General features: G+C 38.8%; 1 protein-coding gene across 2 annotated transcripts in view; it reads left to right on the top strand.

The window, feature by feature from the left end:
* The window catches only part of GRAMD4 (GRAM domain containing 4), a 140,326-nt gene that overhangs the window by 104,177 nt on the left and 18,089 nt on the right, over positions 1 to 18,060 (top strand). For both annotated transcript variants that reach the window (XM_038372456.2, XM_038372436.2), the window contains exons 4-11: positions 906 to 1,026; positions 8,502 to 8,563; positions 10,761 to 10,893; positions 11,305 to 11,330; positions 12,813 to 12,904; positions 14,886 to 14,977; positions 16,424 to 16,472; positions 17,381 to 17,452. In XM_038372456.2, coding sequence (XP_038228384.1) covers positions 906 to 1,026; positions 8,502 to 8,563; positions 10,761 to 10,893; positions 11,305 to 11,330; positions 12,813 to 12,904; positions 14,886 to 14,977; positions 16,424 to 16,472; positions 17,381 to 17,452 — 647 coding nt within the window. The remainder of the gene's footprint in view (positions 1 to 905; positions 1,027 to 8,501; positions 8,564 to 10,760; positions 10,894 to 11,304; positions 11,331 to 12,812; positions 12,905 to 14,885; positions 14,978 to 16,423; positions 16,473 to 17,380; positions 17,453 to 18,060) is intronic.

Genomic DNA, 18,060 nt, shown 5'->3' with positions numbered 1-18,060 from the left:
ATTAAGTAGGCTTTTCGTTGGTTGTACTGGTTGATTCAACACAACAGGCTTTTCTTAAAAGCATTTATCATAACACCCTATTGACCATAAAAATGTAACCTACATCTTGGGTCGGAATGGGCCTCAGTGGCAAAGTTTATATTAAAAACTTGCCCAAATTTAAAAGTGCTCAGATCTAGGGTTTTGGTTTGGACCTATATCTAACGTAAAGGGAAAACAAAAAATTGCCTTGTATTTCCTGTGCTGTGTCTTAATGTGAAGAACACTTCTATCATTTGAGAAACTTCCCTGTTCCTGGGATCCAATATAGAAAACTGTATTGGGTACTGATAGCTTATGCCTCAAGTTTATTTCATGTTTCTTTTTTACTATTTTAACTGTTTTGCAAGTGCATTGTAATTAACCCCATCCTTTTTAAATAATTGTTAACCAATGTTACCCTTCAATGGTGCATATGGACATGTTGAAAAATAGACTTCCTTTTTATGAAGAGCATATTCAACAGTAAAAAGAAAAGGAGGACTTGTGGCACCTTAGAGACTAACAAATTTATTTGAGCATAAGCTTTCATGAGCTACAGCTCACTTCATCCGATGCATCCGATGATGTGAGCTGTAACTCACGAAAGCTTATGCTCAAATAAATGTATGTTAGTCTCTAAGGTGTCACAAGTACTCCCTTTCCTTTTTGCGAATACAGACTAACACGGCTGCTACTCTGAAACATATTCAACAGTAATAACAAAATATATAAATTGGTCTTTCTGTTCTTCTGGACAATATATTTGCATAGACATGCATGTAAAGCAGTCCATTTGGTTATTTATTTGTCTCGATGGGTTGCTTTTTTTAGATTTTGTTAACACTTCAAGGTAATTAAACCTTTCTTCCTTCCTTTCTTAACAGAGGAAGAGCTCAGGAAGCTCAGAGAAGAAACAAATGCCGAAACCTTAAAACAAGAACTAGAAAAAGAACGGCAGAGGAGATTGGAACTAGAACAAAAGGTCAATGAAGTACTTAAAACAAGGTAAGAGAAATCACTGCATAAAGTATAGCTCAAGTGTCAGCTGAACTATCTGGGTGGCACTGAGTGAAGAGTTACAGAGAAACATTTAAAAAACTCATGCTTGTTGATTCACACAGGGTTTCACTAGAAAGAGTAGGGAAGTCAGAATTGATGTATTAAAAAGTTCAGAAGGGACCATTGTGGTTATCTAATCTGATCTCGCGCATAACACAGGCCATAGAACTTCCCTGAATTAGTTCTTTTGAACTAGAACATGGTTTTTTAGAAAAACACCCAGTCTTGATTTCAAAATTTCCAGTGATGGAGAATCCACTGCAACCGTTGGAATAAGTTGGTGAACTGTTTCACTCGTTAATAATCCTTCCGCCCGCCCACATGCCCGCCCACCCTCTTTTTTTTTTAAATGCCTTGTTTCCAGTCTGAATTTGTCTATCTTCAACTTCTAGCCACTGGATCTTGTTACGCCTTTGTCTGTTAGATTAAAGAGCTTTCTATCAAATTTTTATTCTCCATGTAGGTACTTACAGACTGATTAAGTTGCTCCTTAAATGTCTTTTCCGGAGCTCAATCTGTTCAGCTTGAGTCTTTCAGTAGAAGACCCTTTTCCCCAATCCTTTAATCGTTTTCATGGCTCTTCTCTGAACCCTTTCCAATTTATCAATATTCTTCTTGAATTGTGGATATTGAAGCTGGATGCAGTGCCAAATACAAATGTAATGTAAGCCCCACTACTTCTACTCAAAATTCTCCTGTTTATGCATGCAAAGATTGCATTAGTCCTTTTTTGTCCACAGAGTTGCACTGGAAGCTTGTGTTCAGCTGATGATCTAACATGATCCCGGTCACAGCACTGGTTGAGCTGCTGCTACTGGACAGTCACCAGAATGCTGTAGTTGGACCCACATGCTGGGCTTATATAATTTGTAAGTTTCTCTTGATCTGAGTAGGCTCCAGTACTGACTGCCCAAGAAACTCCAGTAACTCAAGTCACTCCTTCCCAGAGCTTCATCCTGTAGACACTGATACGTAGTTTACTCCTTTGGGAATATGTGATAGTTAAAGCTTAGGCACAGACTGTGCAAAAGGATTTCTGCAAACAATTGCTCTTCGCTTTAGACCCCACAAGAAGTGTGTAAATATAGATCTAGATAAAAACAAATGCCTGAACACTATTCCCTGCCTCAGTTTCCTTGCCACCGTAGATGTTCTTTGGGGTCAGGATTAGTGTCTTTTCAGGGTTCCAGGTCTTGCTTATGCCTTCTCCTTGTAACATGGAGTCAGCTCTCACTTTTGTAGCCAGTTTCCTTCTCGTTCTCCCTCTGTAAAATGGCTGTTGCATGCCTTCCTTCCTTCCATGACTTCCAGCCCCCTTTTATCAGGTGATAGTCTGTTCAGCCTCAAACCCCCAGTCAGGCGATCAGTTGTCTGGATTCCAGCCCATCTTGGGTGGACTGGTTCTTCTTGATGATAGCCAGCTCATTAAACTAGGGTGCCTCCATTTAAATAGAAGACCACTGTAATCCTTGTGTTACCACCCATTGGAATTTCAGATCAAGATGGAGGTAAAAAGGCAGAGAAGGCACAGACCAGCCTTACAATCAAAATGGGGTTTGTAGTTTGATACAGATACATGGAATCCATAATATCAAACAGAATTCAAAAGTTGCACATGGATTCTCCAAATTGTCAGAACCCCCAAGTTTGTTGCTGTTTCACCAGTTCTGCCCTCTGTTCTGTTTGTGAGGCATGCAGATGTGTGCAAGACCAAAAAGACAACAGCACTGGGAAAGTTTCCATGTTTATGCTCATGTCACCTCAGTTTTTATTTTAAGGTGCCTTCCACTTGAGTGAATTAAGTGTCTTTTATTCCTTTTTGGTCAGTTACACGTAACACAAAGTGTATTTTAAAACATCTTAAATGATTTTCATGCACAGACACATAATGCTGCTCTCACGTACAAACTTGAACAGCCAAACAAAACCCAAACTAATCAAGCTGTAGAGTAGGAAGAAGAAGATTGTTGTTTCCATTTTTAAATAGTTGAGAGGTACTCAGATACTACAGTTTTGTTGGGTCCTGTAAGTACCCCAAGACGAATACAGATGTTGCAACTATAATTCAGTGAAGGCAAGAAAAGGGATGCTTAAGAGGACCATCTTGTCAAAAACCTGGCTTCTTTCTTCTGTTTCTCTCCTGTTCTTGATTTTGAAGCTGTGGTGCCCACACCAACATACAGTATTTGGGAAGGAACTGTTTGAGAACATGGGGTCACCCAGATAGAGGCTTTTTTGTAGGGATGTCCTCAGACAGCCCAGTCTTTGGTATAGCAGCTGCAGCTTGCAGTACTTTGCCAGTGGAATGATGCATAACTGATCTGCCAGGTTAGCAAATGAGACCAGGACCCACATCACAGATTCTTGTCTGGCTCTTTTGGATGACCGTGCAGAACACTCATCTCCAAAACATTCAGTTGGCTCCACTTCTTGTTTTATTTATTTTTAATCTGCCTGAGATAGTGATAGGTTGCATGTACAGTACTACTCTTGAGAATATTTTTATCTGTTGTGAAACCTTTTAACATCCCAGGAACAGCTGTTCATCCTAAAAACACATGGACCAGTATTGTTTTGTTGACAGGATCTCCTGTGTGAGTCCCGTTTCTGTTGGCAAGGTACTTACAAGCATAGGATGTTACCTACATAAAGTGTGCTAGATGTTTACAAATATGGGAGTGTTTGGTGGGCAGGGAGAAAGGGAAGTCGGTGTATTTTATGTAAATCTTTAATCATTCCTCTGAAGTAAATTTAACGTGAAAATAATGTTGGGTGTATTCAAACGAGGAGTGAAATCCAGAATATATGTAGTTGTTGTGTTAACTCACCTATTGCCGTACGTAAGATTACTCCAAGTTCAGAAACCTTTACTTTGCATGGGCACAATTTGGATGATGACACTTTTCCTGCCCCAGTTTGAAAAGAATAGTGTCATTGTCTACCTATACCCTTTTAAAATAAATATATTTCAAGGGTTGGAGGACACTTGTAGCCTAACCCTGAATGTGTTTGCAGTAGGAAATGCAGGGCTAGAATCTCTGCTTCTCTGAGCTTCTGTAGCAGTCATCAGGAGGCCAGTTATGTCACTAGAGAAGTGCTGATGTTAGAATACTGGCATTCTGGAGACTACTTCTGTGTTCTGTCCACAACCTGATGCACTTTGTGGCAGAAAGAAAAGGAGTACTTGTGGCACCTTAGAGACTAACAAATTTAAAAATTTAAAAAGCTGTAGCTCATGAAAGCTTATGCTCAAATAAATTTGTTAGTCTCTAAGGTGCCACAAGTACTTCTTTTCTTTTTGCGAATACAGACTAACACGGCTGCTACTCTGGAACTTTGTGGCAAAGTACACTTAATTTAATTTGGAAGTACCTCAGTATGGTTGGAATGGGTATACAGTGGCTCCAAGCTTTTAAAAAAAATTTTTTTCCTCCAAAAATTGTAATGATATTGTCATGCAACCTCCAGAAAAACACTTAGGTTCGCGTAGCACTTTGAGAATGTTGAAGTAAATAACCAGCATGTCTGCTCTCAGGTTTCCTTTTTAATTTATGCATCATGCATGCAGCTACAAAACTCATGCTTCCTAATATCTTGACTTTGTTGCTGGGTGTTTCCATGGTTCAGAACTGAATGGAAGCATGTGACCCTGTACTTTGCCACTGTGTAATATTACATGTCATTTGCTACTTGTGAACAGCTATAAATGATGTTTCATGCTTTCCTAATTACCATATGCTTAAGCACAAATGAAGCCGTTTTTTTAAAAAAATCTGCATTTCTATTGGGTACAGTGGCCTTTTTATCAATGTAGTCAGTCCTTGTGTTCAAGTGCAGATAATTTGAGGTTGAGTAAGCATATGACTAATGTAATCTTAATGTTAGTACCCCTTAGAGTGAATTAACCCTTCCCCTCTCCCCATTTTTCTGGGTGGGAGTTCCTAGTTGCAGTAGAACTGCTGTGATTTTTTTAAAATTTGGATTTGGAGTGGATTTATGAAGCTTGTACCATGCTGCCCAGCTCCAGTGGCGTGGGAGTTGTGGGGACAATAATTAAGCCAGTGTGCCCCAGGATTTCCCTGGCTGAAAGAGGAGCTCAGGAGCTGCAGAGAAGAGAGGATGTCTCCAGCCCAGCCTGTTTACTCAATGTGTCCTAGTTCTAGTATTTGGTCCACTATTTTACAAGTGCACAAGCCTGAAACAAAGGAGTTCATGGCTTCTCCCTATGAATCTGTCTGAAGCAATTCATTACAGACCCTATCCCACCCCACCCCCCAGATGCAATCAAAGCTGCCATAGGCTATCATCTCATAACCTGATTCTGAGCGGTCAGGCTGTGGGCGGAGGTGAGTGGCAAGCAGATGTTAGCTTAGTCATATCAAGAAATTACCACCCAAGGTTGCATTAATCTTATTCATATTGGCATTCAGAACTAATTTTAAATCATAAGTTAAAATCCTTTCTCCTTCAAGAAATATGTGACGAAAAAATGGCACTGTGCTGCTCGTGGTGTTGTATTTCAAATAAGACTCAAAGCCAAGGACCTGACTGCTTATGGCCGTTGGTTCCTGCGGCACTTTTGTGTACGTCTTTATAAGAATGCAGGTGTGAACCCCAGTGTCCTGGCAGAATACTTGCTTGAATGATTATATCCTGCCTACCTAAACCTGATATTTCAGGGCCAGTAGGAGAAGTTGCTGGTGGATTAATATCTGTTGCTTTACAGATTAAAAAAGACATTGTGCTACAGAGAGTTTACAATCTAAATGCTTGATTCTACAAACATCATCATGTGTAGTGACATGAGCGGGCCTGTAATGAGGCTGACAGAACAGGAAGTAAAACAGAGTGGGGTAGGGAAAGAGAGCTGAGGGAGAAAATGAGTTGTTGTATAGCAAGTGACTCTAAAGGTTAAACATAAATAGGGCAAGACGAGAGAAGTAGATAATACATGTGCAGAAGTCATAATTAAGCAATAAGACTAAATTAATGAATTTTCAGAAGGGGTTTGAACGAGCGTTAAAATGCTTGATGCTGAAGAAGAAATGCCATGCAGCATGGAAAAGGCCCAGGGAGGAGTAGGAGGCACATCACTGTTTTTCATTTTTTAAATCGTAATTTTAGCAGTCTGCATTTCAGAGAGTGAATTATTCCTGAGTATTTAATCTGTAAAAGTTCTGGGGAGTTGTTCAGGATGGAGGATGTTTGTAAAATAGTAGAATATATAAAGATGTTTGGAACTGAGATCTAAATTACCTGCCCCTCCTTCAGTTGTTCTCTATGTTCAGTTCTGTTTCTGAATAGTGTCATGTTGCTGAGTTCTTTGCTTTTCGTATTCACAGAGAAATAATTGTCTCTTTGCCCTTCCCTATGGTCAGGTAGGTAGTGACATAACTTGGCTGTCTGAAGATCAGTTAGTTGGCAAGGCCTAGAAACTTTCAGATCTATGATATTGGATCTAATCCTTGTAAATCAATTTTGCAATTTAATTAGGTTGTGCATAACAGAGACTTGTGAAGCATTGCCTCACATCCTTTTTTATTGTAATCACTTGGCTCACTAAGACATTGAATTCAAATTGCATTCTGGACATCCTTGGTAGAGAGAGCTGCCTGGCTTTCCTCATGTTTAATCTCCACAATGGCTTGCCCACATTATATCTGGTGTTCCTCCCCTGGCTGTAGTGGGGTTTAATCCAGGTTGGAGGATGTTATGATTTGCATAGATTTATCTTGTGGTGCACCACTTGAGGATGGAAGGGAGCTTTCTCCCTATGCAACAATAGGGTTTGGGCCTTTGGGAGATCTGTTAACCCTTAATTGCTGCTAGCTGACTAGCAGGCCGACTGATGCATCATGTCTTTGAGGGGCCACATTCTATCTGTTACAGGATCCTTTCTCTTCCCCAGTGCTGCATAAGCTGCAGCCTACAGTGATCAGCAGCTAGGGGTGAACGCTGCTCCTGTACAGATAAACAGCATTGCATCGGGCTAGTTGCACTTCTGCGCCCCACAGCCTATCCGGTGAAATTCTACCTTGTATGCATGATTTCTCTAATTAGAGGAAGGTTCATCTGCAGTTTGCTGACCTAGACAGGATTTGGCTCTTAGTGTTTATGGAGAAAAATACACTTGAGAGCACCTATATCATAAAATTTTGAGAATGCATGTCTGTGACTTATCATACTTTTGCTTCAAATAGTAGGTTTGGCAATCATATAATTTCATGTTTAAAGAAGCTCTTATTATATCCTACACAGTCAGAGTAACTTCTCCAGTGGAGCAGTTTAGTTGCATGGTATCAGAGCCATTCTGTATGGATTGGAAGATGCCTGAAGGTTACAGTTTTACCTAAGAGCATCCTAGCAGCAGCTGGCTATGGATCAAAATAGACTTGCTGAAAATTAGTGTAAAAATAACAACAAAATGGAAAACTAGGTATGGGAACAGACATGTATGTGCATCTAAATACATTGTGATAACACTTAAATATAAATGTACCAAAGTTAACTTTTCAAACTGGCAGGATATTGGACTTGAAGGACCTTTGATCTCATCTGTTATGACCAATCATGTTTGTTGTAGGGATTTCGGGTATCTATCACCTCAGCTCTCCTGGTATGTTCAGTATACAGAAATATTGAGCTTTTGCATAACCTGTATTTTCCCACTAGTGAAAGAATGATTAACTTAACTACAGCAAGTTTTAAAAGTAATTTCATCATAAGTTAATATCTGTGCACTCTCTGTTGCTGTATAGGAATTTAAACAATACCATATTTAAATAAACTCTTTGTCTTATTCTTAATTTAGTGAAAATAAGTAGCTGGTGGCTCTAGTAGTAATGATGGCATAATTAAACCTTTTGGAGTATTGTTCTAGAACTGTGGTTCTCAATCCCCCACCCAGTCAGCAGTATTGGAAGGAAGTATGGTGAGGAAATCCTGATGCATGTTGGGAACATCAGTTCTGGATCATTGTACTGTACATGCAACACATGTGTACAGAGATATCTTGGAATGAACTATAGAATGGCTGGCTGTAGAGCTAAAGGGAGGAGGAATTGAACAGTTAGGGAAGAGGGGCATGCTTTAGCCTTTCACTGTAAATGTATTTTGTTTTCACGGATTCTAAAAATTTGTGAAAATAAATCTACAGTGAATATTTTACTTCCCCGTTGGCTACCAGCACAGCTTGCACTGTAATGGAAACAAACCTAACTCCTTCTCCTGCCTCCCTCCTCCCACGCTCTTGTGCTGCCTCTGCCATGGAAACAGACAGTGACAGCACTTCTCCCATTCCCCAGCAGAGGCAGTCCTACAGCATGAAAATATGCATCTGGTTCATTCCTGGGAAATTATAAGCATGACGTACTCTGATTCGACAGGAATTCATCTCTTCTTTTTGCTTTTTTTCTTTATAGAACAGAAGAGCTGCCTACAACACAGCAACCCGCAAAACCACCGACACAAGTCAATGGAACAGGTAGTTTTGACTAAGTCAGCACTAGTGATTTAATTCACTTATCAGTTTTTATTCACACGAGCGCTTCTCTCAAAACTGATCTGCAAGATGATACTGGAACATTTCTGCACAAGCTGATGGTTCTTTATTCAGGCCTTTGGAAAGCTACATATGAAGCTGTATGTTCTGTTCACACAGCCATGGTTTAACTTAACAAACCTAAGTTTACAGGATGAAAGGAAAGAGTGCTCTGTATCACTTTGGATTTCCTTTGAAGTTAAATGAGAATGCTGGTGTTAAAATGTTCTTTAGTATTTGACATTAAGTAGAATGTTTTTGTCTTCTTCTAAAAGCAAAGATGAACATAAGTACATAAGAACAGCCATCTAGCCCAGTATCCTGTCTTCTGACAGTGGCAAATGCCAGGTGCTTCAGAGGGAATGAACAGAACAGGTGATCATCAAGTGATCCATCCCGTCGCCTGTTCCCAGGCAAACAGAGACTAGGAACACTTCGGAACATGGGTTTGCATCCCTGCCCATCCTGGCTAATAGTCATTGATGGACCTATCTTCCATGAACTTATCTAGTTATTTTTGGAACCCTGTTATAGTCTTGGCCTTCACCACATCCTCTGGCAAAGAGTTCCACAGGTTGACTGTGCGTTGTGTGAAGAAATACGTCCTTTTGTTTGTTTTAAACCTGCTGCCTACTAATTTCATTTGGTGACTCCTAGTTCTTGTGTTATGAGAAGGAGTAAATAACACTTCCTTATTTACTTTCTCTACACTACACAATATTTTATAGACCTCTGTCATTCGTCTCATTTCCAAACTGAAAAGTTCAAGTCTTATTAATCTCTCCTCATAAGGAAGCTGTTGCATACCGCTAGTCATTTTTTCCCTTTTCTGTACCTTTTCCAATTTCAATACATCTTTTTTAAGATGCAGCGACCATATCTGCATGCAGTATTCAAGATGTGGGTGTACCATGGATTTATAGAGGCAATATGGTATTTTCTGTCTTATCTATCTCTTTCCTAATGATTGCCAACATTCTGTTAGCTTTTTTGCCTGCCGCTGCACATTGAATGGATGTTTTCAGAGAACTATCCTCAATGACTCCAAGATCTCTTTGAGTGGTAACAGCTGATTTAGACCCCATCATTTATATGTATAGTTGAGATTGTTTTCCAATGTGTGTTACTTCGCATTTGTCAGCATTGAATTTCATGTGCCATTTGTTGCCCAATCACCCAGTTTTGTGAGATCCCTTTGAAACTCTTTGCAGTCTGCTTGGGAGTTAACTATCTTGAGTAGTTTTGTATCCTCTGCAAATTTGGCCACCTCACTGTTTATCCCCTTTTCCAGATCATTTATGAATATGTTGAACAGTACTGGTCGCAGTCCCTGGGGGACACCACCATTTACCTCTCTCCATTCTGAAAACTGACCATTTATTCCTACTTGTTGTTTCCTATCTTTTAACCAGTTACTACTAATCCACGAGAGGACCTTCCCTCTTATCCTATGATTGCTTACTTTGCTTAAGAGCGTTTGGTGAGAGACCTTGTCAAAGGCTTTCTGAACATCTAAGTATACTATATCCACTGGATAATCCTTGTCCACGTGCTTGTTGACCCCCTCAAAGAATTCTAATAGATTGAGGCATGAGTTTCCTTTAAATAAAACCACGTGGACTCTTCCCTCAAAAAATTATGTTCATCTATGTGTCAGATAGGGTTAGGGTTATGTTCTTTACTATAGTTTCAACCAATTTGCCCAGTACTGAAATTAGGCTTGAGGGTCTGTAGTTGCCTACTGTATATAATTGGTGAAGTATCTGAAAGCAATGCAGAAGAAACATACAAATTAGATGAACTACTGCTACTTTTATTAAAACTTTTATCTAGAAGCATCTACATTTAACTGTAATATTTCTCCTTAAAGACCAGGAGACACATGTTAATTTAAAAAAGTGGGTGGCTCTAGATTGTTTTTAATTTCCAGAGTTGGTGGAGAAGGAACCATTCAATCCCATTGGAATCTGCAGTGGGGTTCTTGAGGGAAGTGATAACTTACAAAGAATGCCATTAAACTACAAAGAAAAACTAGATCTGGGGCATTTCTAGTTGCATGTTACAAAATGAGTTATTTTCAGTTAATTTTTCAAAAGTTGTTTTTTGTCTAACATACAAAATATGCTGTTCGGATTTATAGATAAACGCAGTCAGATGATGTGTTCGAGAGTCCAGAAGTGGTTTTATGACAAATTTGGGGAGTATGTTGAAGACTTCAGATTTCAGCCGGAGGAAAACACAGTGGAAACTGAAGAGCCACTTAGCGCTAGAAGGTAAAAATACTTTTTGTTTTTTTTCCTTTTTGGATAAAACAGCATAAAACTTGTCACAAATGATTCTACTATGATGAAATACATGTGCTTTCCAGCTCGGGTAAACAGACAGGTGCTAGCCCTGCTCAAGCTGGGCACTCCAAAAATAGCAGAGTAGCCAGGGATAGCACAGGTGGCAACTTTGGTACATACATGGGTGGCCAGCCTGATCTGATATCAGATAGGGCTTAGTTGTAATTCATTTTTAAATGCATTTTTGGCAGCTGAGAGTAGCTTTACACCATTGATATGCTAGCAGTCTAATGTATGTGCTGTACATATTGTACTAGAACAGAAGTACAGATATGTTGAGTTGCACTGAAATGCTTAATGTCTGCGTAACATCATGTTGTATTATCCATATTTTTCTAGGTTAACTGAAAATATGAGAAGATTAAGTAAGTATCCAGCAACATCATTGTCTTGACATTAAATCAGATTTTTTTTATCGCTTAACTTAATATTTGTGCATATAAACATGCAGAAGTCCTGAGAAATACTTCTGCGAGTTTGTAGGTGGAAGCATTTCTGAAGCTTTGAATTAATCTTTGTTGTAGATAGTAACTTAAGTAAGCAGTATAACACCAGGGATGATGCTGTCTGCAACAGTTATTAAATAGTGGCAGAAGCTATTCCCTTGTTAAGCTCTAAGTACACAGGATGTTCCCGTAAAAACTGTAATACAGTATGCTATAAATAAATACCCAGTCTGGTGAAACTTAACTCTTCAGAGCTGGGTAACTGAAAGCTTATCTTACAAACCCTTGCTCCCACTTAGTTAATGGAACTATGAGCAGAGATAGAGGCCTTCTAGAGTCAGTAAAAGTTTGCAGGCATGAACCCTAACAGATCAGGAGGAATACTTCATTGTTTCCATCTATCCTAATGCTTTGTACAGCCTAGTTTTTAAAGTACAATTATCATAGTGTGTTGCTTCCATCATTTGCTTTGGGAGACTATTCTATGGCTTGTCCTTCTTATTAGGAAGTCAGGGGAGTCCTGTCTGAGTAAAAAATGTAGGATCAAGCCCTTGGTATTTACGTAGGAGATCCGAATAGTTCTTAATTCCCTCAGGTGAGCAGTGAGGGCTAGATTGACTGACTTAAGTTGGTGTAAGGGGTTGTAAAGATTTCCCTAAGCCATCCAGACTCCTTGTGCCTAGGTACAAAGGAAGGCAAGCAGTGCTAACTTCTTCTGAGGGTCCTGCAAAGGCTGGGCAGCTGCCTTAATGCAGTACAGCACTGTTGACAGGAGCTGCTGTAGAGAGCAATTAAACCAATGAGCTCCCCTGGTACTATCTCCCTGCCAGCTAGTTGCATGCAATCCTTAGGATGTGATGTTGGTCCTTAGAGCTACCCTTTCGCAAATCTAGCCCTGGTTGTTTAAGAACTTCCCATGGAAGGCGTAGCAGGGATAGTTGAATTTTGAGCAATAGAAATTAAGGGCCTTGCCCTGTACTCCTGGAAGTTAACGGGAGTCTTGACTAAGGACAACAGGAGATCAGATTGGGCCCATCAGTAGGGTACAGGGTTGGAAGGAGAAGAGTATTTAAAGGATCTAAACTACAGTTCAAATCATATTTGTACTTCTTTGTGTTAAATCCTTTTTAGTTTGTGGGAGTGTGATTCTCTTTAATTGCTGAGTAATCTTGAAGTTTTTCTTTAGTTGTGTGTGGGGTTGGTGTTTTTTTTTTTGTTTAACTAATTTGGGTGCTGAGATTTTGGGCAGCTTTTTCATTTAAATAAAAAAATATGTAATCCAATCCATAAATCTGTCCTTAACATTCAATAAAGATCCCAGATTATTCCCAATTTACTTGTTTTACAAATGATTTAATTGCTGTTAATTATTTACCACATTTGTTTTTTTCTTCTGCCTAGAGAGAGGTGCCAAACCTGTTACTAATTTTGTGAAGAATCTTTCTGCCTTATCAGATTGGTATTCTATCTACACTTCTGCTATTGCCTTTATTGTAAGTTATCCTTTTCTTCCAAGTGTAATAACGGTTGAAAACTGTATAGCCATCACCTAGTGGCATTCTTTGAAAGTGTCTACTATAATTCAGCATTAGCACACATGGCAAAGTCCAAAACAATGTAGTATAATTTTGTTGTATATTAAATTAAATGATTTTTCTTATTTCAGAACTGTTTTAGGATTCTTTGTAATATTCTCTGTAATATTAGGATTCTTTGCTCATTTTTTAACAATGTCAGATATTCAAACAAAAGTTTCCATATTTGCAAATGGTGTACAGCCTAGTGGATATAATCCTGGTTGTCCTATTGCCTGCGCTTGCCACCCCTCCCTCCCCGCCCCCCGGAAAATGCGTCCAATCGTCTGACTGATGTTTCTCTGTGAAATATCTTATCAGTCTCAGTCCAGTTCCTAAAGCGGACAGTTCCACATCAAATGTTTCAGAAAGGTTTCAGAGTAGCAGCTGTGTTAGTCTGTATTCGCAAAAAGAAAAAGGAGTACTTGTGGCACCTTAGAGACTAACATTTATTTGAGCATAAGCTTTCGTGAGCACATCCGATGAAGTGAGCTGTAGCTCACGAAAGCTTATGCTCAAATAAATTTGTTAGTCTCTAAGGTACATCAAATAAAAGTCCTTCCCTGTAAGTACCCCACCATAACATCACAGTTTGCATTAATTTGGCGCTCTTTGTCAGAAGAGCGGCCCAGGGAATAGGCATACAGACTGAACTAGAACTGAGGTACACTGGTGGGAGTTTTGTGAGGAGGACTTGTACTGCTTGGTCTGTGGATAATTACGGAACTTTGGTCTATAGATCTGTCTGTGTGGGCGCACTTTATTGACACTACATCTAATTTAAAATATGCTGGAAAAATCTAATTTCTAATTTAAAAATAAATTACAGATAACTGAATTGAAGAGTTCTAGCAATATCATAAAACATGCAAGTGAAGTTTCATTATTTTATGTAGTTACAGCTGCACTTTCATTGATTGTAGCCCCGTAAGTCTACATGGGCTGCTGATTTAATGCTGTTTTAATACACCAATCAAGGAACATTAAAAAAGAACCACCTCCCTTCTGGGCTCCCTTACCCCCTTCTAACACTGCCTCTACACCCCTTTTCCCAAACCTCTATCCACCTCCTTCATCTCTTCATCTCACAAATTCTTGCTTCTCATCTGAAAAGTGATTTATATAGAAGCAGCGTCTGGAGAAGAGCCTTATCTGGGAGCTGCTGGTCCTGATATTGGCTGGGCACTGTCTTGTTGTATGGCTTCAAGTAGAACACCTTGCTATGTTACTTGTCCATGAAATGGCCTTTTCAAAGGTTGTGAGAGCAGTAACATATGTATGTAAAGCACTTCTGAAGTGTAATCTGTTATGCGAGTGCTAAATAATTTTTTCCCCTTTCTTCTTAGACATCTTACTTTTCCTTCCCCCGAATGGTATTAAATTTGGTGACACATTTGGGGTATTGCTTCTGTGAATAAAATACAGTTCAGTATCTTGGTGCTCATGCTGCTTCCTCTCCCTCAAGTGCCCAGTTGCTAGAACTACCCTGACTTCCACTCAGCACTCTGATTCACTGCTAGTGTGGCCTTCCTAGGTCAGACTAGATGATCATAATATGCCCCCTGCTGTCTTAAATTCTGTTAATCTAATGATTTTTATTGTTGTGCTCAAGCAACTATGAGAGATTCATCTGCCATGCATGCAGCTCAGGGCCGCTGAAGTAGCGGTTCATTGTGATTGACTGACTGAATCTCCTAGTTAATGTTTGACCCTGGGTGTATGAATCTGCTGCGTTTTCATCAGTCACAGGGGTGCTTTCACACCCTTAAGTGTTAATGGCTTGGGGAATTATGTTTTAGCATGGGTTGCAGTGTACCTAGTAACACAGTTCAGGTATTGTTTCATGCAAATCATTGTAATTTAGCTTGTAATCTGCAACTCTTTCCTTTTTTATCTGCAGATTTACATGAATGCTGTATGGCATGGCTGGGCCATTCCTATGTTCTTATTTTTAGCAATTTTGAGGTTATCCCTAAATTACCTCATAGCCAGGTATTTACTTTGTTTAAATATTAAGGATTTAGCCATTCGTGTAACTTAATTTATCTACAGGCTTTTATTTTGTTCTTACACTGAAATAATTGTAAGCTGTTAACTTTGCTATCAGCAAGGGTTAAAATGTGGTTTAAATAAATTTGTGGTTCAAAAGCTATGACAAATATGAAAAGGCATAGAATCCAAACTAGTCGTCTTGTTGTCATAAAGATCTATCACCCTTGTAAGTAATACTCTTGGTTTGCAATGACTCAGGTCGCCATAGGGGATGCTGCACATTCACTCACTTAATGCAGTGATTTATTGTTATAGTAAAATCCCCCAAAGGAGCCAGTTTCCATCTTCCAGGAGTACTGGAGGCGATTGGAGAGCAGCATGTTACAGGCTGAAGCCTGTTCACATTTTTATAGAAAGAACTTTTTCTTTCATCCAGGCGTAACACAGGTTGAATTAATATTTTAACTTGGATACAAATATGTTCATGAAAAGATTTCATTTTTTTCACAATTTTAAACCTAACTAGGCTTCCTTCTCTTAGATGTCATGGCATTTTTTGTTGTAAATGTAAAACTCAGCCCCTATATAAAATCTGTTTGTACAAGAAACCTAAAAATACAGTATATGCTGATTGTTCTGAGAAACTGAGGTATTGAAAATGTCCATTTCCTGAGAGTCATGAAGAATCCTTCCTACTAAAACCTCAGTGTCAGGCTGAGGACTCTTAAGAGTTCAAAGTCTCACTTCCAATACTGATCACTTATTTCAAGCTATAATATATATCAACAGTTCTGCAGAGGAAGGGGGAAAGCTCAGATCCTTGCACTAAAGCCTTTTCTAATTAGAACTTAACAGGTCAAATTTAGTTTGTGTGGGGTGTGCAACTCCAGTGACTTCATGACAGCTTCAACTGTTTAAACCAGTGCCGACTTGGATCCATAATGTATAATTATTCAGTTGTTAAGAAGAAAAATATAAACTTTGATGGTTCAGTTGCAAGTGGCCTGTGCAACATTAGTATATATTTATGGAACAATACTGTAATTCCTTAATTACTGCTTATTGTCAGAAAGGGGTGGATGTGCTTATTTTTTTAAAATAACTCCCAGCACAAATGATGATTTTGAACAGTTGATGTGTACTCTAAACATACAAATGGCTATAATTTCATTGCCATAAATCAGTGTAAAATGTTTGAAATATCAAGGCCATGTGACTTGTTGGAGAGAGAGAGAGAGAGAGAGAGAGAGAGTGTGTGTGTGTGTGTGTGTGTGTGTGTGTGTGTGTGTAGATTTGAAAGGACACTGTTAGCTACCCTCTCAGAGATCTTTAAAAACGTCGTCATTTTGTTAAGGCCACATAAGTGTTGGTCGCAGAAAAGCATTTTAAACCCTGATTGGTAGACTTGTGGAGCAGAGATATCTACATAGTTTGTTTGACTTTTAGGGGTTGGAGAATACAGTGGAGCATTGTGCCTGAAGTTTCTGAGCCCATTGTAAGTCTTTAATCCTCATTTTGCGCTGCATGTTTTAAAGCTATTCCAAAACACAAACACAGCTATGTGACAATTGTCCTTTCAAAGGATTTTCCCATTTTTCATCATTCAGTTTGGGAGGATGTAAAAATACACAGCTATTGCCACTCTTTGGTCTTTCTTACTTGCAGTTTCGAAGCCAACATTGGTTGTGTGTTGTTTTTTGTTTTGTTCTGTTTTTTTTTTTTACTGGAAAATGTTGGCAGGTGTCGTCATAAATGAAAGTGTAAGTTGAATTTCTGGTTTAAACTGATACAAGTCTCACAGTTCAATCCAGTGGACTTTTCAGTTCAGGAAACTTGCTTACACTGCTGTTGAAAGTCCACTGTAACAGTATGAAGCTGTCAGTAGCTTTCAGCATATGAAAATTAATATTGACTTGATTTAAACAGCTCAGAAATTTACACCATCTGCGAGAGTTCTGGGAACAACTATTGATAATAGATAGTTATTTGAATGACAAACTTTTTCAGTAAGATGTACTGAGGATTTTGGGGTTCCAGGGAAAACCTTGTGGTCTTAAATGACAAAAGATATTTATTTTTATTATAAGTTTCTAGACGTACAACTTTACTAAACAGAAATGTAAATGATTAGTATCTAGAGCAGGAAGGGCAACAAATTGCACAACATTTGTTTAGGTCAGAGAGAGCAATTTGTTAGCTACTGCTAAAACAAATCATGGCTAGCCACAGAAGAACTAAAACCTGTAAGTGGAATGTAGTGAATTTAGGATACAGGATGCACACTTGGTGGCTTTATTGTTTATTAAATATTTTTGTTTGTCACTAGCAGTTTTCTAAAATATAAAGAGCAGTGACAAAGCTGAAAGTTAAATTTAATTGGAATTTTTTTTTCTCTTGTCCAAGGAACCTCCAAAGGAAGACCTGACAGTGTCAGAAAAGTTTCAGCTTGTTCTAGATGTGGCACAAAAAGCACAGGTACTGTACTCCATTCAGACTTTGTCTGTGTTTCCTGAATAAAGAGAGGATACATCTTGAAAGAACGCAGTGTACAGTGTGTGAAAATGGGTCAGAACAAATTAATTTACCTCGTAATCTCTTGTACACTTATATATATTTAAAAGAAATACCCTGTGATGGAGAGGTAGGAATCATGCTAAACCGCTTTAGATTTTATGAAAACCGCATGCTGAAGCAGATAAGAAAACTTCAAATAAACTATAAAAAGAAATAAAATCCAATATACAAACTGTTGTAAGTGAACTTCCTGGCCATCCAGACCAATAATATTAACCCAGAATAGTAAAATAATAACCCCCTATAAGAGGCCACCATCTTCAACTACCATCCCTTATTTTTTAAAAAAAAAAACTGGAAATAGGTGGCCTCCTTGGGAAAGTTAATAACTTAAACCAACACTTTAAATGCCACCTCGTGGTTAATATGCATTCACGCTCTGTTCTGGGCTCCCTTGGTGCAATGTGCTCTTTATGAAAACTTGATTAATAAGTGAGCTGCTGCATTCTGCACTAGCTTTATTTAACTGTAGCTAATGGTCCCAAGATGTAGACCCACGTTGCAGTATT

The sequence above is a fragment of the Dermochelys coriacea genome, chromosome 1, assembly GCF_009764565.3.
Source record: "Dermochelys coriacea isolate rDerCor1 chromosome 1, rDerCor1.pri.v4, whole genome shotgun sequence".
In the NCBI taxonomy this organism is placed as follows: Eukaryota; Metazoa; Chordata; order Testudines; family Dermochelyidae; genus Dermochelys; species Dermochelys coriacea.
This window is presented reverse-complemented; position numbering and strand designations above follow the sequence as displayed.